The following is a 27143-nucleotide window of genomic DNA, read 5'->3' as shown; positions in this document are numbered from 1 at the left end:
TTTCAAGATAATAATACATAATTTCATAGTTGGGACTACATATCTGAACCGGGAAATCGCAAACTAAACCAATCAGAACCAAAGTAAACCAAACGAAGGTAAGATAGATCGGTACAACATCACTAAGTAGAGACACATAATTAGTGGCAGAAGATAACTTTGAGCTCTCTAGGAGAAGAACAGTCATGCATTAGCGAAGGACTATCATGAGCAAATGTGAAAGTCGAAGGACACGCATGCTTGAAGAACAACGAATGGCTCGAAGCTTTACACGTGTTAGGACTATTGTAATGGCCTTGGCAACACAGCTCGTCTGAATGGAAAGCTTCACACCCACTCTTACAAGCCACCACGTGTCCAGCGTGCGACCGGACCTGAAGATGACCCGGACACGTTTTCAGAAGATCTTCACGACAGCCAACGACGGGACAGACACCATGTCCTTCGTGAGGAGTCACAGTCATAGGAACGTTGTAGCCGTCGACGAGAGACACACCGTAAGAGGAGAAGTCTTTGTGTCCACCATGGTGGAGGTCGAACTGAGCGAGAGAAGCTGGTGTTGCACCGCCGAGACCGTTGCATTCGAGGCGGTTTCCGCAGTCTCCGGTCATGCAGGAGAACTTGCCGTTGTAGTGGGCGCAACCGGTTCTAGCCCAGATGCGACCGGACCAGTGTGTGGTTGGGGCGGAGAAGGAACGGTGAGTGAAGGTTGGGAGAGCGAAGCCACCTTTCTCTAGGACGGGGTGGCCGGCGTTAGGCTGAATGGCTGGCCAGACGGTGAAGGGACAGTTGTTGACGACGGTGAGGAAGAGACGGCCGGTGTCTGCGGCGGAGGAGAAGGAGATGAGGAGGAGGAAAGAGGCGGCCAGAGGGAGAGAGGTTTTAGCCATTGTGTTTTTGCTTTTGGTACTCTTTTTGTGTGAAAGATGTGACAATGCGACGTGTGTGTATAAATAAGCTTAAGTTCTTTGATATGCATGAAGTTTTGCCGTATTGGAATGACGAAAGTAACCTTTTGATGTTTGAGGTAGTTAGGCAATGATTTTAGCATGTGGGTTTAAGGAGATGAAGGGCTTTATTGTCAGTTTATAAAGTTATGAATATTGGATTCTATGAGTCAAAAAGTTTCAAAGCTCTTTAGGGTATATAATGATGGCATATTCGTAATCGGTTTGTGACTGTAATGAAGCCTTTAATTTGTTTTCCTTCATTGGAAGATTACTCCTAATGTCTTTCTTTGGTAAATATCACTATATTGGATGGTTGGAAAATGACATTTTTAAAAATATGCTTAGCTGGTTCCAACAAGTTTGCTTTTTACTATGATATTAACCATGTAGACACCAAAGGTAATTTTTATATAAACGTTCACAACTTCTCATATATCATGTTTACAAGTTATTTATGATGAGTAAACATAATTACGCGTAAGGTGTACTAATGTCATTTTCTATATTATTCATAATTGTGTGTAGTCATCTATAAAATGTGTTATTTTTTTAAGCTTGTTCTATTATGACTCATGACCGTAACAGCATGACAAGTTTCTCTAGATATTAGTGTAATAAGGCTAGACTGACATGTTATATTCGTTCAGATTAGTATAAGGGTTCTTTGACAACCACATGAAGACGACAAATGACAAGAACAACAAAATAAGAGTGTTTTTGTCTAACTTAGGCAACTTCGAGAATTTGGAAACCGTGCTACCCTTTCTCGGGCCTCATTAGCCCAATCCCTAATGTTACTTCTCTCTATTTTATCTAATCCATGCCCAATCCAAAGAGGCAAATGTATCTTTGTCAGGATGTAATTGTTGTTTTATTTATACATTGGGAATTGTATGCTCTGTTTATTAAACAAAGTAGCACTAACTAGTAACAACAACTTGGATTCCATTTCCCAAGTAGTTTAAACGAAGCTTAGATTACTAAAGTAACTAATCGTTTATTCGTTACACACATTAAAAAGTTTACCGTGTTTTGACGATGATTTAGGAGTTCTTCTATAAAAATTGAATAAACTGTAACATCTATGAAAATTCACAAACGATATGGTACGAGTTTACAACAAAGGGACAACAAAATTTGACGTGGACATGTTGAATGTCATATTAATACACACATTTACGTTAATACATTTTGTAAAAAAGAGAATCACAGAAATACAATCAATTTACTTTTGATCAACTACTACTGCACGTAACTTTAAAATGATCTTTTTTATGCCCTAATTTTAGATATTGCCGGACTTTGTGTGTGTGCAAAAGATCAGACTAAAGTACAACATTTAAATCTCTCTCTCTTTCTTTTCCCCTTGCTACCAATTTTGTTTGTTTTTGGTTCTATACAGTGCGTTTCCTTTTCGATCTTTTGCTTCTTCGTTGGCCAACGTCAGGAAGCGGCTTGCTTGTTGTGCTTGAAGCTAACGCTCCTTCACGAGCCTCTTCTTCCTCATCATCCGATCCTTCTTCTGACTCAGACTGCGATTCTACCAATTCGACTGTATCTTTTGCAACAGCCTTGTTCTTCTTGCTGCGCTTCTCCTGCTCCTTTAGTTGTCTAAATCTGTTGTAGTCCACAATACATTTGTCGGTAAATTGACAAACTTGTAAGCAAAACATTTGATATGGGAGATAAAAATTCTCCAGTAGAAACAGGATTTACTTACCTTTCGCCAGCATCGTCAGGCTGAGCAATAGATCTCTTTGCCCGTCCGGCACTTATTATCTTGCTTGCGTTTTCATCCATATTGGGCTTTGCACCACCTAGTTTACGCAGATATACTTGTTGGGCGGTGCTAAGTACATTATTTGTGAACCTAAAACCATAGGATAGTTTAACATAAGCAGCAGCATTATAACAAGTATTAACTAAGAACTTGATCCTCCCAATATACACATAAAAAATCATATTGTTGCCGCATAATATAGTCACACTAGATAGTTCCTTAATCCAACAACAAACTTCGTATTCATGGAAATTTTAACCCATCTAATATACATTTTGAGGATGATCAATCTAGACTAAGCTAGACAAAACATTTGATGTAGATCAAGGGCATGAATCAAATGGATATATGAGAGTTTCAAGGTGAGAGAAACAAACCAGTAGATAGATAATCCTGATGGAACAGACAATGCGAAGTAACCGATCATGAGAGGAAGAAACTTGAAAACAAGAAGCGTATTCTTCTGGGCAGGATCATCTGTCTGAGAAAAAGAAATGAAATTCGGTTTCAGAACAATCATACCAAAGTGCTTTAGTTATAGGAAAAGGAAAGAAGCTCGTGTTATTTCTCACTTGAGGAGGCTTCATAATCTCCATTGACACATACTGGGAGACGATAAGGAGAACTGGTAGAACAAGATAAGCTGCAGTGTCGTACCATCCCAATGGTGGATGCCCGTCCTGCACCACGGAACACGAGCTTAGTAATAAGATAAGTATCACATGAGAAAGAAAATATCTTCACTTAAGTAAACAGTTTTTTTTTCTTCCATTACCACAAACGGAAAAAGCCACGATACGCCGGATCCACTCTGCCGAGCAGCTATACTTGTCGGTCCACCCAGAGACGGAATCCAAAAGAAACCGTCTGTAAAAAGCCCCTGCAAGAAAAACAAAATTCAAGCACAAATTGAGAATAAATAACAATCTTTACCAACCAACTTATCTGGTCTCTCTAGTTGTTCAGAAAGAGACATGTACCTCATTAGCCACGTTGGAGAGAGCTTGGTATAAACCAATCCAAACTGGTATGGTTGCTAAAGTTGGTAAGCAACCTAACATCAAAACAATAAGAATGTGCACAATATCAGCAAAATTTAGTAAGCAAAAACTGGAATACAAAACTCATAACTTCTAGAGAAGTACCTGCCAATGGATTCACACCAGCTTGTTTATACAAGCGTGATGTCTCTAGTTGTATTCTCTCCTACATATCCAAAAAAACAGAACAAACAGTCAGAGTCAGACTCAATCATCAACAAGTAGCTCAGATTCTAGCTTTTTGAGTTAAATTACCTGATTGCCTGCGTAACGTTGTTGAATCGCTTTAATCTTGGGTTGAAGATTTTGCATCGCTAGTGTTGATTCAACCTTAAGCCAAAGATTCCAAAATCCATCAAACACTGCTCTCAAATTCTCATTCCATATGTCAAAACTGAATCAAAAGAGCTGCAAAGCTCTACTATACTCTCACTAACTCACTCACTCACCTGTTGCTTTGTCAAAGGATACGTGGCTGCTTTGACGATAAGCGTAAGCAAGATAATCGCAAATCCATAAGCGTAAGGCACATGAACTGCTGTGAGTCCATCCTTCAATATCTAACAATTCCAAAACACAAAACACTTAAAGCTACCAAAAAGACAATTCCAGAAACATTTGCTTAATTCTAAACACACAGAGATCGGAATTGAGCACTCACCTTAAGCACCAATTCCATACCATCAGAGATAAAACCAAACCAACCACCACTCTTCTGCACGGCGGTGGGATCAGTAGATACGACGGAATCAGCACCAACCACGGCGGCGTCGGCAATTGTATAGAGAAAAGACTCCGCTCTGGTGAGAATCGCTCCGATGTCTACAGATGAATCCAATCCATGGAGAGGAGGAATCTCGTTTAAGCTGAATCGTACGGTAGTTGAAGTAGTGAAAAGCTTATTACTACTACTCCGGTATGGTAGAAATTGAACGCTTCCTCCTCCGGCTTTACTTCCACCGTAGCGAAAAGATGATGACGGTTTAATCAACGGAGAACCGAAGAACGAAGACGGAGACGAGACTAGAACTCTCGCCATTGGAGGAGGTGGCTTGAGAGACGAGGATGAGAGGAGAAGAAGATAGAGAGATTTTTTTAATTTTTATTTATTTTAATTTTAATTTTACGAATTATCTTTTTAAAAATAAAATTGGAACGACGAAGAAGCGCGTGAGTGTCTTTTTCATATGGTGGAGATTTTCTCCAATAATAGGAGTACACGTGGCAATGTTCCCAACGTGGAATGTATCGGTGCTTCCTATAATTTGGGCTTATCAGGCCCATTATCAGTTTAACAAAAAGGTCCATTATCTAATACCCATTTAGTTCGATTTGTTTTTTTTTTTTTTTTGAATTTTTGATTTATAAATAGTGGTCTAAACTTAGACCTATTGCATGATAAATGGTTCGATTCCATAACAAAAGAAATTTTTTTTCGTCTGGAGCCTCTATAATGTCAAGAAACAGCTATGTATGATGTATGTTATATAGATTATTATATAAACTATACATACTGTATCTTGATGCTAAACTATACATTCATCTTTTTGTATGAATACGAGTCAGTGTAGTAGTAGTAGAATGCCTCAACAACAAGAAAATACAAAGATAGATGTATAGGTTATATAATGATCTTGGATTGAACACACCTTTGGGTTTCAAATCTTAGAAACAAACAAACCCGCTTATGCACCACTGTTATTTGTAATGTCGCGTCTGTAGGTTCCAACAGCACAGTTGGCAATTCTCAAGGTGTTAACACCCTCAAACCTGAGTTCGATTCTCCAATATGACAGTATCATTATTTTTTCAACAAAAAAAAAATATATATTTGTCGGGTATATTGATCTATAAGAAAACACTAGGTAACAACCCGCAAATAAAATTAGGATTATGAGTACAATTATTTTCTGAAATCTAAAATTTATTTGTGTAAAAACAAAATTTATAACTAAAATTTGTTTATTTTATTAATTTATTTTATATAAGATTATGTTTCACCTGTGAACTATTATACTAATGGTATTTAAAAGTCAATCTCCTTTAATAATGATTTTTGTGATAATTTAATTTTGATTTTTTAAATATGTGAAACTGTGAATAGTAATCAGATTTTTTTAATAAGTAAATAGCTTCGGGTTTTGAAAAATATTTTAATCATTTTATTTAAATATCTTATAAAATTGTTAAAATATATTTTAAAATTGAAATGTTTGGTTAAATATTTTTTTTTAATTAATTGAAAAAGAATATTCGTTAATCATTCAATGAAAATTATATGTAAATATCTATAAAAATGAGGGCAATAAATTTTTTGGTGTCTCGAGTTCTCCAACGCTATCACATCAGTATTTTTTTTATAGAGTGCTTCCCTATTAATATATATTAGGAATAATAATTAAAAAGAAATACAATTGTGTGATCCGCACGAGAGCGTTTTTTCATATGGTGGAGATTTTTCCAAAAATGGGAGTACACGTAGCTGCCATGTGGGGAGAAAACTGGTGTTTATAATTAAACTATCTCATAATGCAACGACTTTGTGAAGTGACCTTAGTGCAATGACCAAAGGTAAATCCTTAATGCATAAGGTACCATCACACCCGGGATCAAGTACCCCGCCTTATGAATGTAGGGATTAGGCTAATGGGCCGGCCTGTTGTGGCCCAATGGTTAAAAAAAAAAATGCAACGACTTATTTAAAATTTTAAATTGAAACTCTAAAAGAAAAAGTTTAATTGGCTTACTCCATTTATATTAAATTGTTATTAAGGTTTTATTCGATATTTCTATAAGACGATGATCATATACTCAATTCCGAGAGTCTAAGATTAGAAAAAAGAGAAATGAGAAATTAAATAAGAGCCGACTCACAGAAGTTGTAGAAACGTGTTTTGTTTCTACAAAGTTGTGAGGGGGAGATCAATATACTACTTTCTATTATGATTTAATTTTTGTATATATATTTTTTCAACAACCTAAAACTTATGTGTAATAACTGATCTTTTGGCAAAGCAACAACCTTATTTACATGATTGACTGATCAAACAACTTGACTGGCACATTAGAGACAAATTACTTTCCGTCTATACTCACAACAAAGGAAAATATGAAGCAGCAATGGCAACGTAGCTTACAACAAGATATCTCTCTATCATGTAATACTAATATTTAGATGAACCTTTTGATCAAGTGTTTTTTTCGAATAAATTTTATATTTTATTCAAAAAAAAAAGTTTATTTGTTTAAATAAAAAATTTATTTTTTGACCAAAAAAAAAAGAAAAAAATATATATATTTAAACCTATTAATAGTAGGAATGTTCATTCAGTTTTCAACATTGTGCCTATTCAAATTAAAAGATTTGAATAAGTTTTAACTCGAATGCTTTTTGAATGTATGTATGGCAAGCTTTACCACTAAAATTATAAACATTGAAGAAAAAGCTGTGTAGTACTCTCTTTCAATTAGTTGACATCGAATCTGATTCCCACACCACCACCTTTCTTACTTTTATTTCTTGTCATTATCAATTTCTTGCCACGTGTGTTATTTTATTCAGTTTCATAAATAAAATAAGCAATGGAACTAATCTGAAACATTTCTTGAGATCCTCCTATTACCCTATAAAGATTATCCTGATGTGCCCGGACCTTGAACCTCCTCATGAGAGAAGCCATAGTTAATCCCTCAAGAAAATTGTATCGAACACTAGAACTTGATCGATGTCTACAAGACTACAATGAGCTAAGCCTTAGCATGCTAAGTCCTAAGGGTATGTAGAAAGAACAAATAATATAGATGCTTGATGCTTCCGTGTTTTGAGGGAATTGAATGTGACCGCAAATGGGACTAAGGGAGTGTTATTGAATTAAGGATTTTAAGAGATTTTAATTAACCCAGGACATTAGTGGATTTAAAAGTCTAATGCATTTGTGTGGACTTTATAATGCATATAAGGTGGATTTGAAAGTCATTGATAATGTATTTTTGGTGATTGTTATGGATTTTTTTAAAAGTTATTATATATATATATTTTTTTCATAAACTGTGTTATACACTAAAATTATATTAAATTAACAACACCCAAACTTTTACACATGTTATGGAAAACTTGAATTAAACTGTCTTTGTTTTCAATCCAGATTTTTGGTGTAATTAAAGAACCCAGATGTCATGAACCCAGAAGAAAAAAAAATAAAGAACACAAAAAAAATCTCAAAAATAACACAGATTTGATGAATAAGTGTGATTATATACAAAAGGGTTTGAGGAGGAAGAAACAGAGATTGAACCCAGAAAAAAAAAAGGTGTGATTATATCATAAACCAAAAAAAAAAGTTATAGATTATGAACCCAGAAAAAAAAAAAAGTTAAAGAACACAAAAAAAAATTCTCAAAAATAATACAGATCTGATGAATAAGTGTGATTATATAAAAGGATTGAAAAAAAAAAATCAAACAATAATATGTCAAAGGCTAGAGATCCATCTATAGAGAGAAGAAGAAAATGAAATGATTGAGAAAAGTGTGGTATTGTGTTTGTTCATATATTAGAAGCAAAGTACGTTAAAATCCAAAATCACACAAAATCTCATAAATATTGAATAACACTAGATTTTAAAGGATTTTTTAAAATACCCAATTGAATAACACCTGATTCTTAAATACATCAAACTCTTTTAAAAACCACAATCCAATAACACCCCCTAAATAAAATCTTAACGAAAATGCTCTATATAGCTAGTGTTGTATAGATAGAATTGTGTGCTGTGCTAAGGATATATAGTGAGAAACTTTGACATCTATGTATTCTAGCCTATTCAATGTCGTGATTTAGCTAGGCTAACATAATTAATCATAGCTAAACTCTGAACCACTAGCTCAAAGTTGGTATTAGGAATTCCTAAGGAGTAAAACGAACAAGGTTTAAATCATGTTCATAAGGCATTCGTTAAGTTCCTCAATCTCTCGATTAGCTTCAACTTGATTAATGATCTTTGGCTCTAAGTGCACACGCATAAGACTCTCAAAGTAGCCTATTCAACGTCTGTTGCTGAACTCGCAGAACTCATCCCACAGCGGTGCTCCACCTCTGCCCTCCAGATCCTTAACGCACCTATCACACCAGTAGAAATTAAAAATGTTGTGTTCAACCTGCCCAGAAACAAAGCACCGGGTCCATATGGTTACTGTGTAGAGTTTTTCATATCTCATTGGGAAACAGTAGGTGAGGAAATCACAGAAGCAGTGCTCGAATTCTTCCAATCTGGAAAGTTGCTGAAGCAATGGAATGCAACTATACTTTCCTTGATCCCCAAGACTCCGAATGCTCAGAAAATTGGTGAGTTCAGGCCAATAGCTTGCTGCAACACCCTGTATAAGATTGTGTCCAAGATTTTAGCTAACAAGCTTAAAAAGGTGATCCCTGAGCTAATATCAAATAATCAGTCTGCGTTCATTCAAGGAAGACTTCTTGTGGAAAATGTCTTACTAGCTACAGAGCTGGTCCAAGGCTATAACCAGAAGAACATATCCGCAAGGGGAATGCTCAAGGTAGACCTCAGAAAAGCCTTTGACTCGGTACAGTGGGATTATCTCCTAAATGTCCTCACAGCAATGGCGTTTCCGGCTCAATTCATTGGTTTGATTGAACAGTGCATATCCACTGCAAGCTTCTCTCTATGCATCAATGGGGAATTATGTGGTTACTTCAGAGGGGAAAAGGGGCTGAGACAGGGGGATTCTATCTCCCCGTACCTCTTTGTACTGGCCATGGAAGGTTTCTCTCGGTTGTTATCGCAAGGCTACATCAACAATCAGATTGGACCTCATCCTAATGCCTCAACACCCCTGATCTCTCACCTTGCTTTTGCGGATGACATCATGGTATTTTTCGATGGTAAACCAGACTCCCTTGAAAATATTTCTTCAGTCTTGCAGAAGTTTTCAGATGTCTCAGGTCTAACAATGAACAAGTCCAAGACCGACCTCTACCTAGCGGGTGTGAGCCACGCTGAAACCACTCAGTTGAGTTCTCTTGGTTTCAACATTGGCTCAGTCCCCATCAGATATCTCGGGCTTCCACTTATGCACAGAAGGCTCAGAATTGCGGAATATAGACCTCTGATTGAGAAGATCACACAACGCATCACCTCATGGTCTGCCAGAGCTCTGTCTTATGCGGGTAGACTCCAACTCCTCTCCTCAGTGATATATGGAACCCTGAACTTCTGGATGTCTGCATTCATCTTGCCTAAGGGTTGTATAAAGAAGATAGAAAGCCTTTGTATAAATTTCTTGTGGGGTGGGGACGCGAACAACAAAGGTATAGCAAGAGTCGCCTGGTGCAAACTTACTCTCCCTAAGCAAGAAGGTGGACTAGGGCTTCGAAGCTTAGCTCAGTGGAATAAGACTCTGTGTCTAAAATTGATCTAGAGACTACTTACAGCAACAGACTCTTTGTGGGCTATCTGGATGAGAAACACAAAAATAAAAGATGTCAGCTTCTGGTCCATTGATGCAAGAAAGACTACATCCTGGACATGGAAGACTCTTCTGAACCTCAGGCACATTGCAAGAAATTTCCTAAAGGCGAGACTGGGTAATGGCTTGACTCTTAGCTTCTTGTATGATTCCTGGACACCGTATGGCTCGCTACTTGAATATCTAGGTCCCACGGGTCCTGCACAAACGGGAATTCCAATCCATGCAAAAGTTGCGCAGGCTTGGTCTCTGATCGGGTGGAATCTCAGACCAGCAAGATCACCAAGGGCTGAAGAACTACATATTTTTCTTACAACAATAAATGTTCCGCCTAACACTGATGAGCCAGACAGGTATTTATGGGTATGCGGAACAGAGGAACTCTCAGTTTTCTCTACCAGATAGTCATGGGAAATATTGAGACCAAGACAGGTTCCACCTCATTGGACTGAACAGGTTTGGTTTAAAGGAGGTATTCCTCGACATGCTTTCATGATGTGGCTAACGCACCAGGATAGGCTACCAACTAGAGACAGATTGGTTAGATGGGGAATGCAAATTGAGCCTAACTGCTGCTTATGTGGGTTGTACCGAGAAACAAGAGAGCATCTGTTTCTTCGGTGTGAAGTCAGCGAGGAAATTTGGTCTGCAGTGACTAGGAGACTTGGTTACAGGCCGTTTTTTTTTCACACTTGGGAAGCATTCACCGTCTGGCTGGATATAAACGATCGCATTGTGCCTCAAAGTTTGCGTCGTCTAGCGGCCCAAGCAACTCTGTACGCTATATGGAGGGAGCGAAACAACCGATTTCACAACAACTCTGCAACTGAGACTCAGATCTTGTTCAAAGGTCTGGACAGACAAATCAGAGATGCCATTCTAGCAAAAAAGAGGAGAAAGAATTTTAAGGATCTTCTTTTGGTCTGGTTAAAGTATGACTAGGTTCTCCTACTCATTTTCTCCAGCTTTTCCTCTCTTGTTTTTATTTTTTTTTGGGCAAGGGATGGGATATGTATCAAGGCTTTTGTAATCTTTCTGCAACTTCAAGTTAATGAAAATTCACATAGTTATCAAAAAAAAAAAAAAGTAGCATACTTGAATAAAGTATAACTGTAACTATATTTCACAATCATCGACTGCGCGTGCACCAAATAACTGTAAGAAAAAACCTTTAAAGTTGTTTTCTTTCAATTTTTAATCAACTGAGTATTTTAAATTTCTAGTTATTTTGTGAATAATATGTTGAACAAAATCTATGTTGTTATTAATCTTTCTATGTTTGAATAAATATTTTATTTCCTAATTTGTCATATAACATAACGACGCCGACACATAGAACTTTCAATGCTAAACCCACTTTTCGATCAACACGTAAGCATAACATGGGTAATAATTCGTTGCTAAGTAAAAGTTAATTATCTAAATAGTAGTCTAATTGTATGCACGGACGTTTTCATGATCATTTACTTTCGTTTACCAATCCTAATAATATATATCATAATCTTTTAACTTGGTTGCTTTACCTCAGGCTTTCATTGAGTGGATGCACAAGTAATTACGTAAATTCATACAAAGTTATGAGTGGTACAAATTATAACCACATAATGAGTTCTTCAAAAGGAAGTTATGTAAATTTGTTCGGCAGATGAAGCAAATGATTAATTATGCCAAATCTTTAACATTCCAACGGAAAGCGATGTATGAAATTGAAACGTAGTCATATTGGATTCGTTATCGAGACTTACACTATTGCTCTAGAGAATGTTTGGACGAAAAATAAGCTCCTAAAGCAATAAATTAGTTTACGTTCATGATTGAAGCATTGATTTCCTCATTTGCTTCCCTAGCTAGCTAGATCAAAAGAAATTGTATCATAATTTTTTTTGAAATGTAACAATTCTAGTTTATTATATAAAAATAAATCTTTTAGTCGAAAGAAATTTTAAGAATAATATATATGGATTAATCCGATTTGAAAATGAAGGGGGAAAAGATAGAGATGAAAACAACAAAACGGAGAAGGATAAGAGCATATATAGAAGAGAGATGAGTGGGATTATGATTGAAAAGTTTGGTGATGATCTCATGCATCAACGTAACGTTAAAGATGATTTGTTTTTAGGGTAATAATGCAACATATACGCCATTTTAGGCAATCTCTTTCTGAAAAAGATGTTTAGCATTTATATACGAAACGACTGATTATTAAAGATACGAGAAGAAACTCGCTAGGGAAAAAGAAAAAGAGAAGATAAAAATGTAGAGACAAATTGAAAGATCTCTTTTTTTTTTTTTTGATAAAAATTGAAAGATCTCTTTTGTTTTTCTTTTTCTTTATAGATAAAAAAAAAGTTGGGACATAAATTAGAAGTTGTAAATGACAGGTTTCATCTTTTTCATGCTTTTTTCCTTTATTTCTGTTCGTTTGATACCGAGTAAAGTTAATATCTTCATATTAAGATTCAGTCATTCTCTTGTTAAAATAAATGTTATTATATATTATTGAAATATTAATATTCATAAGGAACAAGATTACTATCGTAGATTTTGAATGGTGACGTAGAACAGTTTCTATTTTACTTCCGTTTAGCAGTTGCATACACCTTTTTATCAAAATAATAACAATAATAATAAATAAATAAAATTTATGGGTATTTGTAAATTTGAATTTTCATAATTATTTTGCCAATGAACTTTCTCTTCATACATTTTTCTTTTATCGATATATATATATATATATTTGTAAAGGTTGAACAAATAGAGATTTTGTCGATTAATTAAGTTGATCAACCAAAGTAATCACATTCGAGTCTAATTTTTTTGTTCAAATGATTAAAAAAAAAAGATTAAAAGGATAGATTTGATGCTAACCATTCAATGGTGGTTTTACTGTGGCTTGTCAACTTAATTCATTTGTTATATTGCAAGATTACAAGCCTGAATACTTTCGAATGACATAAATAATTAATATATTAAAAAAATTGATTCAATATTACACCATGGCCATGGAAAATACAAGCATGTAATAGATTGATATCTAATTAGTGAAGGAAGACGAAAACGACAGATCAGGGACAAGGCTAGTCTTGAGTCTTGACCCACAAAGATACCCTAATTAAGCTTTCATGATTACGAATCTATATGATAATGAACCCTATTAATTAGAAAAGTTAATATATACTTACCATCACCGTACACTTATATTTACACACACATTTAATTATATGCATAGACAGCATAGTTGATTAAGTGCACTATTTGCGATAGCAAAACAACTTAAAATGATAATTATGAAACATTAACCAAACGTTAATAGTTTAAGTTAACAATGGTCTATCCCTGCCGTGGGTTGGTCTAGAAAAGAGGTATTTATTGGGGGCACGAATATGTAATTTGCTACAACATCAAACTAAAGTATACAGTCATAGTAAATAATAACCTGAAAATCTAGTAACAATAATAAGACTTTTCTTTAATTTTATTTTGTTATAAAGGCTTATAAAATTGTTTTTTTTCTGCTAACTGAATAATTATTAGTTTTGTATAATTTTGTAAATTTAAATTCTGACTGATACAAATATATATATTAAGTGCAACCAAAAAGATAAGTACGAATAATATTTTAAGTACGAATAATATTGATATAAAAGCAATACTAGTTATGCAGCATTGACAAATTCAGAATAACCAGACTCCCAACATTTTAAAATTCTGAAATACATAAAGGACTAGACTATAGATCTAATGACTGGATAGACCAAAAAGATGATTTGCATATTGTGAAAAAAATGTAATTAAAAATTGTTTGATTGTACCACTTTTCGCAAGTCCCTCATATCACTAAACCAGTTTATCTGAACATTTCTCTAACTTATTTTACTTCGTGGTAAAGATAAAACTGATATGATTGTAGTCTTTTATTATAAATAAATCGCTTGAAGCAAATCAAGGTCTTTTGATTGTCTCTACTCTCTAGAACGTCTTTAATTATTTATATTAGACCTTGTAAAATCATATGGAAAATATACGTAAAATATATATATACACAAATATATAATATTTATAGTATAGATATAATTCGACAGAGAGAACCTTATAGGCGAAGAAATGTCACTCCACTCAAACCCTAAAAAGAGAATCATAACAAAATCAATAATATATATACATATATACACACACATATATATATATATAGACGCATATACAAATAAACAATGCATGAGAGTGGGAAATATATATAAAAAGAAATAAAGCATGAGAACATGACCCATGTTTAGAAAAGCATTATGTTCTCACTTTATCTTTGTGCTCATTCTCTATCATCATCTTCTCTCTAAACCTCTACTCTTCTCTCTTTTCCTTTTGGTTCTGTGCTCTCCCTCACATCTTCTTTAGCCTTTGGTTCCCTTCTTTCGTTTTTATTTTGATTCTCCCACCATTTTTGTTCTTTTGAGTTTTAAAGATCCATCAAACTTTATTAAAGAAAGAAGAACAAAGAGATAAAAGGGAAGAAGAACAATGGTTTTCTCATCCGTCTCAAGCTTTTTAGATCCACCAATTAATTGGCCACAGGTTCTTTTGATCTTCCATTACCTAATCCTCTCTTTCTTTACTTTCTTTTTGTGTGATTTTTACCTCTCTTAAATTCTCCATTGATTGTTTTGATTCTTATATTAATGATTTTGATTCATTTTTCTAAAAGATATATTCCTATTCTCATGTTCATTCATCTTTACTCTCTTCTTTTTTCAAAGTTCCAAAACATATCATGGTATTTCTTGCTTTATAATCTCACCTATATATAGACCAAATACATACTATACTTTCTTGTAAGATAAAAGATCAAAATTAATAGACAGTTTTATATACAAAAAAAAAATTAATAGAAAACCAAATATCGATTTTGAAGTTTATGGGTTCTTCTTTCTTGTATTTGAGTGACTAATTTTTTTTTTTTTTTTAAATGTTTACAGTCTACGAATTCGAATAATCATCCTCATCACCTTCAGCTACAAGAAAATGGAAGTTTAGTTAGTGGCCACCACCAAGTACTCTCTCACCACTTCCCACAAAACCCTAACCCTAACCACCACCATGTTGATACCACAGCCGCCACCAGCGTTGATCCGGGAGGTCTCAATGGCCAGGCGGCTGAGAGAGCAAGGCTAGCTAAGAACTCTCAGCCGCCGGAGGGAGCCTTAAAGTGCCCAAGATGCGACTCAGCCAATACTAAGTTCTGTTACTTCAACAACTACAACCTCACGCAGCCACGTCACTTCTGCAAGGCTTGCCGCCGCTACTGGACACGTGGTGGTGCCTTGAGGAACGTACCTGTCGGTGGTGGCTGCCGGAGGAACAAGAAGGGTAAATCCGGAAATTCAAAGTCTTCATCCTCCTCCTCCCAGAACAAACCATCAACATCTATGGTCAACGTTACAAGCCCTACAACTACTAGTAATGTCCAGCACCAAACAAATAGCCAATTCCCATTTTTGCCCACTCTACAAAACCTCACTCAACTCGGTGGTATCGGTTTAAACTTATCCCCCATTAATGGAAATAATGGTAACACTAGCTCAGGTTACTTGAATGATTTAGGTAATTTTTATCATGGTGGCAACACTTCAGGTCCGGTCATGGGTAACAACAACAACAACAACAGCAACAACGGGAATAACATAATGACTTCTCTTGGATCAGCAAACCACTTTGCTTTGTTTGATCGAACCATGGGATTATATAATTTCCCTAACGAGGGCAATATGGGATTATCTTCTAATGGAGCTACTAGGGTTTCTCAAACTGCTCCGGTGAAAATGGAAGACAACCATTTGGGTAATATAAGCCGGCCGGCTTCGGGTTTGACATCTCCGGAGAATCAATCCAATCAATATTGGACTGGACAGGGTCTCCCTGGTTCTTCTTCAAACGATCATCACCAGCACCTTATGTGAGTGTTACTTTGCTGTCGGATTATCCATGGATCTCGTTAACGGTCCAATGCATATGGAAAAACTATAAGGTATATTAGAATGGGTTTGTTATAGTGATCATTGGGTGCATATAGAATCAGGTGCACAAAGATATATTATTCGTATTGTGTGATTATGAGAACTTGTTAGTTGTGTGAGTGTCTGTCGAGTTTGTGTTTGTTGATCAATTCGTATTATTCACTTGGATATTCATAAAATAATACTAACTTTTTGTATGTTCTTATATATTTATTTTTCTGCTGAATATGTGTTTTCTTCTTCTTTCTGGCTATATATGGGTTTGGTTTCTAAGTTCTAGCTAGGAGTACGTGAGAAGAGCCAACCAGCATAATTATAAACGATTTTATCATTCACTGCTTTCTTTTTTAAAGTGTATATAATGAATAATTTTACGGGACCAATCTTATAGGATAGTGCATAAAGTAAAAGAGTGTTACAGACTGACGAATTTAATCATACAATTCCGTGTCTCTCTAGAGATAGTAAAGTTTTAAAAATTACCAAAAAGCTTTATATATCTCTCATTTTTAGGAGCTTTTCCTTTTTCTTTTTCAGTCCTTAATAAAGATCTGTGCATATGAAGATATGCATGTTATACGTACCACGTTATAATGTTTACTTTCCAGTATTAAGATTCCGTACGTAGATACCTTTTTATAAAAGAATAAAAAAATAACCCTTACTTATTTCTTTTTTAACTGTGAATAACGTAAATTTAGGATTAGTTTCACATAAATATATTCTGGAAATTCATGGATTCTTTTTAGGTTTAATTATATAAATTACCTCACTATATACTCAATATTTGCAAAAATGTCACTACTTCAGTTTTGCAAATAAGTATTGTATATTATGTCGAAAGTTTTTGTCAAAAATAAGTATTGTATATGATCAGAAAATTTTCAACGGAAGTTCCTATATGAGATGTTTTTATTAAAAAAACCAATAAAATATGAAGAGATAAGAGGAAAAAAAAGGATATGTTTCTCTGTTGAGCAATGGGAGAAACGATCCTGAAATAAAAAGTTATAGGTGTCACTAATTTATTGATGAATTTATTAGAAAAAAATTAAATATTTTTTAATAAAAATCTATTTTTAAAACAAACATCAACGTTTCTCGCCGGTGGAGAAGGTCTTACCAGTCACATGCATGGCAGCAATAGTTGCTACTGTCGAATTAGTACTCTAATTTCCAAACCACCTCTATATCAAGGTTATATTGTGTTTTGCCTTAATGAGTTCAAATGAGTTACGTCTTTATTATTGCCTACTCGCAACATCCTTGTGATACTTGCTTGGATTTTGACCTTTTCCAGCTCTAAATCTTCTTGACATGTCTCTTCAAAACTCAATTATTGCTTAATTTACAATTAATTTGTTATTATTTACTTCATAATTAGTAACATGTGATATGCTGAAAGAAACCACCATATACCCAAATCCACTCCTAAAAACGCTTAAACATGATGATATATAATGATCAGTTGGTTGCCTTCAAAATTTAAATGCCTATATATGTGTAAATTCGGGTTCATCAATTATATGTTTCAAATGTACATGCAACTCAAAAGGATTCTACATTTTTAAACTTTTCTGAACATATATATAATCCCTAACAAGACCGAATAAAATTAAGTGATCAATCTAGACAATTCCTATTTGAGCATTATGTGTGTTATCACCATTGTGCATTTCCCTAAGCAAAAGACTCACAATGCCTTTCAACATTAAAGCCTAATTAACGCCATATAGCATATGTGTTAGATATATATATACAAACTAGATAATCACCCGCGCTAGTAGCGCGGAGAATTTTTTATTTTGATATTTGTTTTTATTTGTTAAAATTATGATTATGTTGTATCATTTATTTACATGTTATATAATATAATATTATATGGTGAGTTTTGAGTCATATTAAAACTACTAATAGGTAGGCCTGTAAACTAATACCGTAACCCATATTCGACCTGTTATTCGGCTCGTATCCGTCCCGAAAAAGGGTCCCCGTAACTTTAGGATCGAGTGAAGGGTATTATAATTATATTATTTGAGAGTAAGGATGGAGTATTAGGTATTAATTTAATTTTTGATACCCGTGCTGTTACCCATCTTATTACCCGTTTTGTTACCCGAACCGTAAATACCCATTAATATTTTGTGGTATTATCATTTATTAATAATTTATATATATATATATATATATATATATATATTCTAGAATAAAAGTTAAAGGCTAAGTTCAACTTAGCTTTATTTTTAATGGAAAATGATTGTTATTTGTACATTTTGTTATTTACATATGAAGATCTAATTAATTTTTGTGTATAATATAAAATAGATAAATATCTGTTAAAATTAATAACTAAGGCAATTAATAACTAAATTAATAATGGATATTTATCTATTTTTTAACTAACAAACGTTATAAAATAATTTTTTGGTTACAACAATTTTCTGATAAATATTTACTTTTGTGTTGTTTGTTTTTTTTAATTAGTTTATAAGTATTATTTTCTGCTATTTATTTGGATAACTATTTTTTGGTTATAACAAATTAATAATAAGATTCTGTTATTATATTTTGTAATTAAATACAGTAGCATTTTGTGTAATATACCACATAGAGTAGGGTTAATTGTTTAAAGAATTGCTTAAATAATATAATAGAGATAACTGTATATATATTTTAATTATTTATATTATAAACTCTATGTATCAAACTAACTACATGTGTTTCAAAATTCGGAAAAGTAAAAAAAATTATCTATGTACATTGCAATTACTTTGTTTAACCTTGACTTTTCTATATTTTAAAGTATTTTGACATTATTTTAAAAATCATATATAATAAATCAGATATTTGGTGACTATCTAAATTTTAGCGGATATCCAGTCATTTTTTGAATGAATACAAACGAAGCAAAACGGATCACAAATAACACAAAAAATTAGGACAACTTTGCATCCAAACCTTTTTTTTTTTTTTGCACCGATGATATGAGAAATTATTTTTATTGATCTAATTATAAATTATCTTTTACATATAGATAGAAAAGAAATTGTATCCTGAAAAGAAAACTCTAGAAACTCTCTATACTTGCATTTCTTCCATCTCGCTAGTCTTCACTCTTCATCATGCATTACCACCACATAAACCATGTTAAATTTCACCACACACACATTCATAATACATAGAGCCTTTTTTTTTTTGGTGCAAACCATAATACATAAGCCTTAATTAGATACATTGCATAAAATGATAAAATTATATATATATATATATATAGAGAGAGAGAGAGAGAGAGAGAGAGGTAGAGAGAGAGTTACCTCGAATATGAACTAGAGGTTATAGGTGGAATATGTCTGCATATATGATCCACACAGTTTCTGTAGCAATGCGGATCGCTAACACTGCTGTAACAGACTAAGTAACATTGCCTTTCACATGGATCTCTTCTTGCTTCTCCTCCAAAGGCAGCAATCACCACCAAAATCAAAACCATCAAAACACTCCACTTGTTCTCCATATCTCTCTTTTTAATCAATTTATTTTGCTTCAAAAGTTATATGTATATATTTCATTTCATGAAAGCTTTATTCTCTATATATAAAGATGAAATGACTAAATCTTGGTCTAGAATCTGTTAAATTTCATTTGATTAATTACTCTGATGATGACCCTTATTTATGGAAAGCCTTCTCTTTGTGAAGTATTCAATCTTTTATATTTAGCAAAAAAAAAGTATTCAAACTTTTACTTGGACTCTACAACAATGCATACATTATGAAAATAACTTTGACTGATTTTGTATAAAGTGAAAGAAATTAAATTATTCAACGAAAGAGAAACAAGTCAAATGAAATACCTAATTACCAAACAAGATAAATAGATATAGACTATATATTTTTTGTTAAATAATTTTGTTGGCAATTTTTTCTTTTTGCTATTATGACGTTTCATATTTGTGTATTTTCAATGTTAGACTTCGATCTCTATTCTCTTGTCTCAAAAACTTAATCGTTGACTTGTAATGTAAGAAATAAGTTGATAGATGTTATAATTTTTCGTCAAAAGAGAACTAAATTTTTGCAGGTTGTGTTCTTTCAATGGACAGACCAGTGAGCTTTGACGTGACGGACTATGACCCCGACGAGAACGAGTGGGGGAGCATCAGCGATACAATACCCTATAGCGGTCAGATGAGCGGACCGTCCTCACCGAACTACAAAACTCCATCCATAAATAACTCTGAAGACGCAAAGGAGCACATGATCACGGCCGGCGTAAACCTTCATGAAGACATGTTGGAGGAACAACGGACGCGGATCGCCTCTGTTTGTGATGAGTTAAAGCGTTTAAAATCGTTAACCACAATGAGGAATCCAACAGGATACCGGTCAAAGTCAACGGCTGCTGAGTCCTTGAAAGGTCTAAAAATGTTCATCGGGGCGACTGAAGGTGATTGGACCACCGTGGAGAGGCGGTTCCATACAATGACGACGGATACCAGTGGCCTACTGACCCGTTCAAAATTTGGTGAATGCATAGGTAAGTTTATTGTAGATTCTACCATAAAATGCATAGGTAAAATATACGCATGTTGTTTTGTTCATTGTCAATTAGTTTTGAGTTGGAAAATCGTGATTTATTTCATTTATTGTTGGTCACTTGGTTGTTTTGTATTTAGTGATTTTTTAAATGTTTTGTATCAAAATGAAACATTTTCAAATCTAACAATTCAGGAATAAACTCTAAGGAACTCGCCTTGGAATTGTTTTGACGCATTGGCTAGGCGAAGATGCGTACGAGAGGATGTGATTGATAAATGTGAACTATATGAGTGTTGGGGTCAAATAAACGATCAAAACTTCGATTCCAGAGTTATGATGATTCTTGACATGTAAGCTTTTCGGTTATTTCGATTTTGTATCTTCTTGCAATGAATGTAAAGTTGAAACAAAATAGCTAATGATTTGCAGTGCTGATAAAGATGGAGATGGTAGATTAACACAAGACGAAGTTAGACAAGTAAGAAGATGGTTTTACAGAGTAATCATCTTATGAATGGTTTTGACTTTTGATCAATCTTAATTTTTTTGTCTTCACAGTTTATTAGTCTTATTGCGTCTGCTAACAACATGTCCACCATTGAGAACAAAGCTGATGAATATGCAACACAGATTATGGAAGAGTTTGATCCAGATGAATTTGGATACATCACGGTAAAGTTTTTTTTGTGTACGTACGCTCCAATTTGCATCATAGTATCTCTAAGAACTTGTAACTTTTGTAATGATTTTGAAACAGTTGGAAGGTTTTAAGATGCTGCTTGAGGAACTAGAAACACAGTGTGTAACAACAAGTACCGATGAAACAGAGAAGTCTACGATGCTTAACCGGAACACAATAAAGAAATGGTACAACTTACTGAAGAAATAACCATCTACGGAGACGAAATAGTGAAAAACAAAAAGATTACAAACATCATTTGTAGATGAGTGTTTTGAGATTGTGAATGTAAAAGTGAACCTGGATTACAGTAACAATAACATCACACCAATATGAGCATAGCTGCAAATTACTATAGGACTATAGCTCCTCCTATAGACTTATTTAGAAGTAATGAAGTGGGTTTTAAGAGGCAACTTCGTCGCTGCTATTTTAATAGCTTTTCTGGCTATTAACTCGGATACACCACCCATTTCGTAAATGACTTTACCTGGTTTAACCACAGCTACCCAAAACGCTGGGGCTCCTTTCCCACGACCCATACGCATTTCAGTTGGTCTTGCCGTAACTGATTTGTCTGCAAATATACGTACTAGGACTTTTTGACCGCGTTGTATGTGTTGTATCATTGCTCGTCGCCCAGATTCTATTTGTCTAGATGTGATCCAACCGGGTTCAAGTGTTTGAAGAGCATAGCTGCCAGAAAGATTCTCACAGGGAGCTATTCCTCTACTAAATCTTCCTCGATGGTGTTTCTGAAACTTTGATCTTTTCGGGGTATTGCTGACCGAAGTCTTTGTTTTTTTCGGGGTATTGCTGACCGAACTCTTCGGTTTTTTCGGGGTATCGCTGACCGGACTCTTTGTACTTTTCGGGTTATTATCGCTGACCGAACTCTTGTGGATCTCTCTGACACGATTCACTGTTGCCGGAATTGTGAACTTGGAGTGCCATGTTCCAAGAATTACCTAACCAAAACGTGAATGTTAAAACACAGGCACACAAAGCTTCAACTTCTATTTCTTGAAAACGTTATAAAGTGCTTTGTTACTTGTTACGCTTCTAAGTTGTTAAAAGCATCTTCAAGAGTACTCTGCACATTCATTGTCACGCTTATGAACATTTAAAAATGTCTTCCGAGAGTACTGTAACCTTTAAACTAACCATTGCACATTTAGCTATCTTTGATTGCGAGTTTGTTAAACAGTAATCCGACTAATCAAATAGCTAATTAATGAATCAGACAAATCAGAGAACTAAATAGGTAATGGAATCAGACAAAAAAAAGCCACATTTCAAACAGTAAATTTAATCCGACAAATGAATCGAACAACCAACCCACCTTCTTGGGATTGATGTTGTCAAAAGTGACGGGAAGAGAGGAAGTGGCAAAAGAAAGAGGAACAGAAACAGGGTGAGAGAGAGATGGAACAAGAGTGAGAAAGCGTCGGCTAATTATCTGATGACGAGTTTGTTCCAGGACGCGGCCGAACAAGAATCTCTGCATCTTTGAGGCGATCAGATCTGTGTAAGACTAGGACGTGCTGCTCAAGCCGAAGAGATGAAGGCGTCCTTCTAAAGCCAGTGACTGCACAGGTTTTTTTTGCATTTATTATTTGTTTGCTTACCACGGCAAAATAAAGATAACCAAAATTAAATTGACATATCCAGGCCTGAACTTGGACAGAAGGCCCAACAAGTAAGGGATAATTATCAAGAAAATGATATAACTAGGCTGCACCAAATTGCTTCATGTCCTTATAAGGAAAAAAAAATATTTGTAGTGATTTTGAAACAGTTGGAATGCTTAAGGAAGTGGGAACACATCAACACAGTGTGTAACAAATACTGGGGAAACAGAGAAGCCAACAATGCTTAACCGTGGAACCCATTAAAGAAGAGATGGCGCAAGGTTATTGAACAAATCTCATCTTCCTCAGATGAAGAAAAAAGCATTGACGAAAAAGAGATTATGAAACAAGATTACGATTTACAAACACCAATTTTAACTTTTATTGTAAGATCCCAGCAAATGCTAACTTGAGATTTAAAAAAAAAAAAAAAAAAGGTGATTTACAGGTTTCAAAATCTTGGTTCTTTTTGTGTGAGTTTGGTTAAGAAAACAAAACAAAAATGTGCGCTACCTGTGTATGTAAAAACAAACCTTAAAACGCTAAACTCAGATTAGAGAGATTTGATCTTCGACACCTAAACCAGACTGTTTCTGCTGGTCGTTAAAACGGCTAAAGCGGTTAAGTAACTGTGCCGCTTTGCGTTTTTCTCTGTCAGTACCATTCTCAGCCATTTCTATTAAAAGACTCATAATCCCTAATTTCTGAGCTTCAATCAAATGCTGCTGATCCCATGAACACAAGTGCACTAATACCGCAGCTGCGTTCTCTTTGTTCCGTGGTGACCCGCTCCTTATAAAATCTACCATAACATGAACCGCATCAGCGGCTCCAGCTACCATTTTCCCATCCGGGTGACTCGATATTATGGCTAATATAGCAAGTGCTTCATCAACCATTCCGCTTGTGGTCTCTGTTAGCAAACGCATTATCACGGGAACTAAACCGGCTCTCACAGCTTTTCCTTTGTTCCCTTGAAATATGCAGAGATTGAACAGAGCAGTCGCCGCATCTTTTTTGCCTCTTCGTGATCCTTCGCTCAGCAAGGTCACAAGAGGTGGGATCGCTCCTGCGGTGCCTATTGCCACTTTGTTCTCGTCTATAACCGAAAGGCTGAAAAGTGTGGCTGCTGCGTTTTCTCTAGCTTCCATGCTTCCTTTCTGGAGCACATGAACAATACCTGGAATCGCTCCACATGAATAAACAATTCTCTCTTTGTTCTCTTGGCATATCGAGAGGTTAAGAATCGATGTCACAGCGTGTTCTTGAATCCGGGAGTCACTGGATACCGTGAGGAGATTCACCAGAAGAGGGATCGCGCCTGATGCAGCAATGGCGACTCGATTATGGTTGTTCTGTTTCGCTAGAAGACGGATTTCTCCAGCAGCGGATCTTTGGTCTTCAGGGTGTTGCGATGTGAGCTTAGTTAGGAGTTCTTCAATCTTGTTATGTTCATCATCAGAGGTTGAGGAGGAAGATGAGGCTTTACTACTCGGTTGAGAATTGTTGGGACGCTTTGGAGGTTCGATGCCATTGGATTCACACCATTGAGCTATAAGGCTTCTTAAAGCATAGTTTGGTGTGACGGTATCACTTGTCAGCGTTTCTTGCGTCTTTGGACACGTCAAATGCCCTCCTTCAAGCCACTTCTTAATGCACTCACGTTCATACGTCTACAGAGGATTCAGAAGACACCAGTCAATAAAACCGGAAACAAATTAAAGAGTCACACATAAATGGAATAATGCTTGTACAATATAATACCTGCCCTGAAGAAACAATAACTGGATCATTCATCAATTCTAGAGAAATCGGACAACGGAAATCTTCAGGCGGTATCGGCAAATTTAGATCACCATCTTGTGCCTTCGGAAGCGGTGATTTCAGTCTCATGGGAGCATCATCCAAGTTAGGATTATCGGTTTGCACAAAGTCCTTAATTCTCTTGAGAACCATCGACATCTTCTCAAAGCTATCACCTGGATCTCCACCACTCGAACTGACCATATCAAGTAAAGCCAATGACTCTTGCGTAAGGTCAGTTATAGTCATCAACTGAAGCTTCAACGCCACTCTCCTGAGCATATCAAAATCTGTTACACTGCCTGTATCATTATAAAGAGACATAACATCCCTATATAACTCATCATCATACGCATCCCCGCCTCTTCCTATTTCTCTTCTTAACTGAATTAAAACAAGCTCAACCTACACACAACAAGAAATGAATTCGAAAGCTAAAGTTTCAAGAAAATGTAAAAAAGACCCAAATCAGAGCAGAGACTACTATATATCTCGATACCTGTTCTTTAAGCTCATCTGAAATTTCGAGATTCTCATATGGGATTCCACTTAAAGCTTGTTCCAATAGAGCCGTCACTTTCTGAAACTTAACCATCACTTGGTCTCTCTCCAACACCTAAACGAATCAGATTCAAACACAACACACAGATTCCAAAATCAATTTCAATTTCAAATCCAACAACACACACACAAGTGTTCGTCTCTCTCTATTGCATCACTATCAGATCTAATTCTCAAAAATTGAAAATCGGTATTGAAATTGAAATTGAAATTGAAAATATACTCACACACCAGGTAAATTTTGCTAACTTGGCCAACGAAAGCAACCAAATCCTTAGCAGGAACAAGCGAGTCCTTAAGAGAAAACAAAGCCGTAACCACTTGGTCAGGGATCGTTGATTCTTTACAGTTGTCTCTGATCTCTTCTAGCATAGGAAGAAGAAGCTTCAATCGACGGGAGAGATTGCTACAGTGTTTCTTCATCGGTGCACGGTGATCTGAAATCGAAGCGATTTCGTTTACTGAATCGATTAAGGTTTGGGCTAACTTGTGTTTCTCTGATTTCGCCATTTGAGAGGGGGGGATGGTGTAAACGAGGAAACACGCAGAGGAAAAAAAAAAAGCTTAATCTAGGAATGGTCACGAGGTTTGACTCAACTCAAGCATGAAAGCTGTAACTGAGAAGACGAAGACGACGAAGTCACCTCCATGGTGGACTCGTGACTCTTAAAAACGGAGAGGTAATTTCGGGTCGGACTTGGGTTTTATTTTCTTAACCCCAAAAAAAAAAAAAAAAGTCAAATGGTCAACAAAATAAATACCTAAAGAACAAATATATGCAAAATTGGAGACATAACATAAACAGAAATAAATATCCCACAAAAAAAAAAAAAAAAAAAAAAAACAAAACAAAATTAAGTCAAAAGTCAACCGTTTTTTTTGGTACCTTTTGAAAAATAATTAGGTTCCTTTATGTTTACCTCCTCTTTTCCAACCAATCAGAAATTTCAATATTATTTTATTAAAAAAATAAATCAAATTAAATTAAAAAGAAAAATAAATAAGTAAATAATTTTGTATATTTTTAATTAAGAAAAGTTAAATATTGGCTTGGTTTAGATTTTTAAAATTAGATTAAAATTATTTATTGGTTTAAGTTTACAAATGAGGTGATTAGAGTTTAGATTTTACAATTAAAACGATTATATATCGGTTTGGCTTTACAAATGAAATGGTTAAAGTTTAGATTTTACAATTAAAACGAAATTATATGTCAGTTTTGGGTTTACAAATAAGGTGGTTAGTGTTTAGATTTTATAATTTGAACAAAATTCTATGTCAGTTTGGTTTTACAAATAAGATGGTTAGGGTTTAGATTTTACAATTAGAATAAAATTATATGTCGGTTTGGGTTTACAAATGAGATGGTTAGGATTTATATTTTACAATTAGAATGAAATTATATGTCGGTTGGGTTTACAAATGAAATGGTTAGAGTTTAGATTTTACAATTAGAATGAAATTATATATCGGTTTGAGTTTATAAAAAAGCGATTTAAGTTTTTAATTTTATAATAATATATACAGATTTTATTTATTTATTTTATAAGGGGTGAATGAAGAAGTTCACCCTAGGAGTGAATGAACCGAAATATTGTTTAACACTATTGAAATTTGTTTTAAACAAATCATCTTCATATGTAAACTAGAGTATTATTCACAAT

The 27143-nt window shown here is 34.9% G+C and overlaps 6 protein-coding genes and 1 long non-coding RNA gene across 12 annotated transcripts; 2 read left to right on the top strand and 5 right to left on the bottom strand.

Annotated features, from left to right (window-relative positions):
- On the bottom strand, nucleotides 1-1016 carry LOC104786822 (osmotin-like protein). The gene has a single exon (XM_010512278.3). The coding sequence runs from the start codon at nucleotides 888-890 to the stop codon at nucleotides 141-143; it is 750 nt and encodes a 249-aa protein (XP_010510580.1). The 5' UTR covers nucleotides 891-1016; the 3' UTR covers nucleotides 1-140.
- A 1070-nt stretch (nucleotides 1017-2086) lies between these two features.
- Nucleotides 2087-4930, bottom strand: LOC104786821 (inner membrane protein ALBINO3, chloroplastic). Its single transcript, XM_010512277.3, has 10 exons — nucleotides 4432-4930; nucleotides 4220-4330; nucleotides 4026-4100; nucleotides 3876-3936; nucleotides 3711-3784; nucleotides 3506-3610; nucleotides 3303-3410; nucleotides 3108-3211; nucleotides 2671-2820; nucleotides 2087-2567 (listed from the first exon to the last, which is right to left on the bottom strand). Exons 1-10 carry the CDS (start codon nucleotides 4807-4809, stop codon nucleotides 2345-2347), a joined length of 1389 nt encoding a protein of 462 aa, XP_010510579.1. The 5' UTR covers nucleotides 4810-4930; the 3' UTR covers nucleotides 2087-2344.
- A 9544-nt stretch (nucleotides 4931-14474) lies between these two features.
- Nucleotides 14475-16464, top strand: LOC104786819 (dof zinc finger protein DOF2.2). Of its 4 annotated transcripts, none has more exons than XM_010512276.3 (3): nucleotides 14523-14828; nucleotides 15230-15782; nucleotides 15885-16464. In XM_010512276.3, the coding sequence occupies exons 1-3, from the start codon at nucleotides 14775-14777 to the stop codon at nucleotides 16208-16210; spliced, it is 933 nt and encodes a 310-aa protein (XP_010510578.1). In that variant the 5' UTR covers nucleotides 14523-14774; the 3' UTR covers nucleotides 16211-16464. The 4 variants fall into 4 exon arrangements, with proteins under 4 accessions (XP_010510576.1, XP_010510578.1, XP_010510577.1 ...); XM_087450070.1 differs by lacking the exon at nucleotides 14523-14828 and adding an exon at nucleotides 14887-15027; XM_010512274.3 differs by having other exon boundaries at nucleotides 14475-14828; nucleotides 15230-16464.
- A 2788-nt stretch (nucleotides 16465-19252) lies between these two features.
- LOC147943731 (uncharacterized) lies at nucleotides 19253-19911 on the bottom strand. The gene is made up of 2 exons (XR_015558479.1): nucleotides 19582-19911; nucleotides 19253-19382 (listed from the first exon to the last, which is right to left on the bottom strand). It is a non-coding gene; the product is annotated as an uncharacterized LOC147943731 (long non-coding RNA).
- A 320-nt stretch (nucleotides 19912-20231) lies between these two features.
- LOC104786818 (respiratory burst oxidase homolog protein C-like) lies at nucleotides 20232-21900 on the top strand. Of its 2 annotated transcripts, none has more exons than XR_015556938.1 (5): nucleotides 20232-20803; nucleotides 20998-21155; nucleotides 21235-21283; nucleotides 21364-21477; nucleotides 21563-21900. XR_015556938.1 is itself a non-coding variant. In XM_010512273.2 (5 exons), the coding sequence occupies exons 2-5, from the start codon at nucleotides 21139-21141 to the stop codon at nucleotides 21692-21694; spliced, it is 312 nt and encodes a 103-aa protein (XP_010510575.1). In that variant the 5' UTR covers nucleotides 20348-20803; nucleotides 20998-21138; the 3' UTR covers nucleotides 21695-21900. The 2 variants fall into 2 exon arrangements, 1 of the variants encoding a protein (XP_010510575.1); XM_010512273.2 differs by having other exon boundaries at nucleotides 20348-20803.
- LOC109132850 (large ribosomal subunit protein uL16c-like) lies at nucleotides 21684-23092 on the bottom strand. Its single transcript, XM_019245285.2, has 2 exons — nucleotides 22827-23092; nucleotides 21684-22452 (listed from the first exon to the last, which is right to left on the bottom strand). The coding sequence occupies exons 1-2, from the start codon at nucleotides 22989-22991 to the stop codon at nucleotides 21865-21867; spliced, it is 753 nt and encodes a 250-aa protein (XP_019100830.2). The 5' UTR covers nucleotides 22992-23092; the 3' UTR covers nucleotides 21684-21864.
- Nucleotides 23093-23473: 381 nt separating this feature from the next.
- LOC104786817 (U-box domain-containing protein 12) lies at nucleotides 23474-26322 on the bottom strand. 2 transcript variants are annotated; one of them, XM_010512272.3, is made up of 4 exons: nucleotides 25711-26322; nucleotides 25418-25534; nucleotides 24880-25323; nucleotides 23474-24788 (listed from the first exon to the last, which is right to left on the bottom strand). In XM_010512272.3, the coding sequence occupies exons 1-4, from the start codon at nucleotides 25987-25989 to the stop codon at nucleotides 23664-23666; spliced, it is 1965 nt and encodes a 654-aa protein (XP_010510574.1). In that variant the 5' UTR covers nucleotides 25990-26322; the 3' UTR covers nucleotides 23474-23663. The 2 variants fall into 2 exon arrangements, with proteins under 2 accessions (XP_010510574.1, XP_087306195.1); XM_087450069.1 differs by having other exon boundaries at nucleotides 25707-26161.
- Between the last annotated feature and the right edge of the window lie 821 nt (nucleotides 26323-27143).

This window comes from Camelina sativa, chromosome 5 (genome assembly GCF_030686135.1).
Source record: "Camelina sativa cultivar CO46 ecotype springtype chromosome 5, ASM3068613v1".
Classification (NCBI taxonomy): Eukaryota; Viridiplantae; Streptophyta; class Magnoliopsida; order Brassicales; family Brassicaceae; genus Camelina; species Camelina sativa.
The sequence above is the reverse complement of the archived record's forward strand: the minus strand, read 5'-3'. Positions and strand labels throughout refer to the sequence as shown.

What these genes read in the sequence shown, in the direction of transcription:
- LOC104786822 (XM_010512278.3), bottom strand. Translation starts at nt 890, where the DNA reads ATGGCTAAAACCTCTCTCCCTCTGGCCGCCTCTTTCCTCCTCCTCATC.
- LOC104786821 (XM_010512277.3), bottom strand. Translation starts at nt 4,809, where the DNA reads ATGGCGAGAGTTCTAGTCTCGTCTCCGTCTTCGTTCTTCGGTTCTCCG. An exon ending in TGGTGTGAATCCATTGGCAG is followed by an intron (nt 3,785 to 3,875) that starts GTACTTCTCTAG and finishes TTTTGATGTTAG; the next exon opens with GTTGCTTACCAACTTTAGCA. An exon ending in TCAGGATTATCTATCTACTG is followed by an intron (nt 2,821 to 3,107) that starts GTTTGTTTCTCT and finishes CTATGGTTTTAG; the next exon opens with GTTCACAAATAATGTACTTA.
- LOC104786819 (XM_010512274.3), top strand. Translation starts at nt 14,775, where the DNA reads ATGGTTTTCTCATCCGTCTCAAGCTTTTTAGATCCACCAATTAATTGG. An exon ending in CACCAATTAATTGGCCACAG is followed by an intron (nt 14,829 to 15,229) that starts GTTCTTTTGATC and finishes AAATGTTTACAG; the next exon opens with TCTACGAATTCGAATAATCA.
- LOC104786818 (XM_010512273.2), top strand. An exon ending in CACAAGACGAAGTTAGACAA is followed by an intron (nt 21,284 to 21,363) that starts GTAAGAAGATGG and finishes TTGTCTTCACAG; the next exon opens with TTTATTAGTCTTATTGCGTC. An exon ending in ATGAATTTGGATACATCACG is followed by an intron (nt 21,478 to 21,562) that starts GTAAAGTTTTTT and finishes ATTTTGAAACAG; the next exon opens with TTGGAAGGTTTTAAGATGCT.
- LOC109132850 (XM_019245285.2), bottom strand. Translation starts at nt 22,991, where the DNA reads ATGCAGAGATTCTTGTTCGGCCGCGTCCTGGAACAAACTCGTCATCAG. An exon ending in ACAACATCAATCCCAAGAAG is followed by an intron (nt 22,453 to 22,826) that starts GTGGGTTGGTTG and finishes CGTTTTGGTTAG; the next exon opens with GTAATTCTTGGAACATGGCA.
- LOC104786817 (XM_010512272.3), bottom strand. Translation starts at nt 25,989, where the DNA reads ATGGCGAAATCAGAGAAACACAAGTTAGCCCAAACCTTAATCGATTCA. An exon ending in CAGATGAGCTTAAAGAACAG is followed by an intron (nt 25,324 to 25,417) that starts GTATCGAGATAT and finishes TGTTGTGTGTAG; the next exon opens with GTTGAGCTTGTTTTAATTCA. An exon ending in TTATTGTTTCTTCAGGGCAG is followed by an intron (nt 24,789 to 24,879) that starts GTATTATATTGT and finishes AATCCTCTGTAG; the next exon opens with ACGTATGAACGTGAGTGCAT.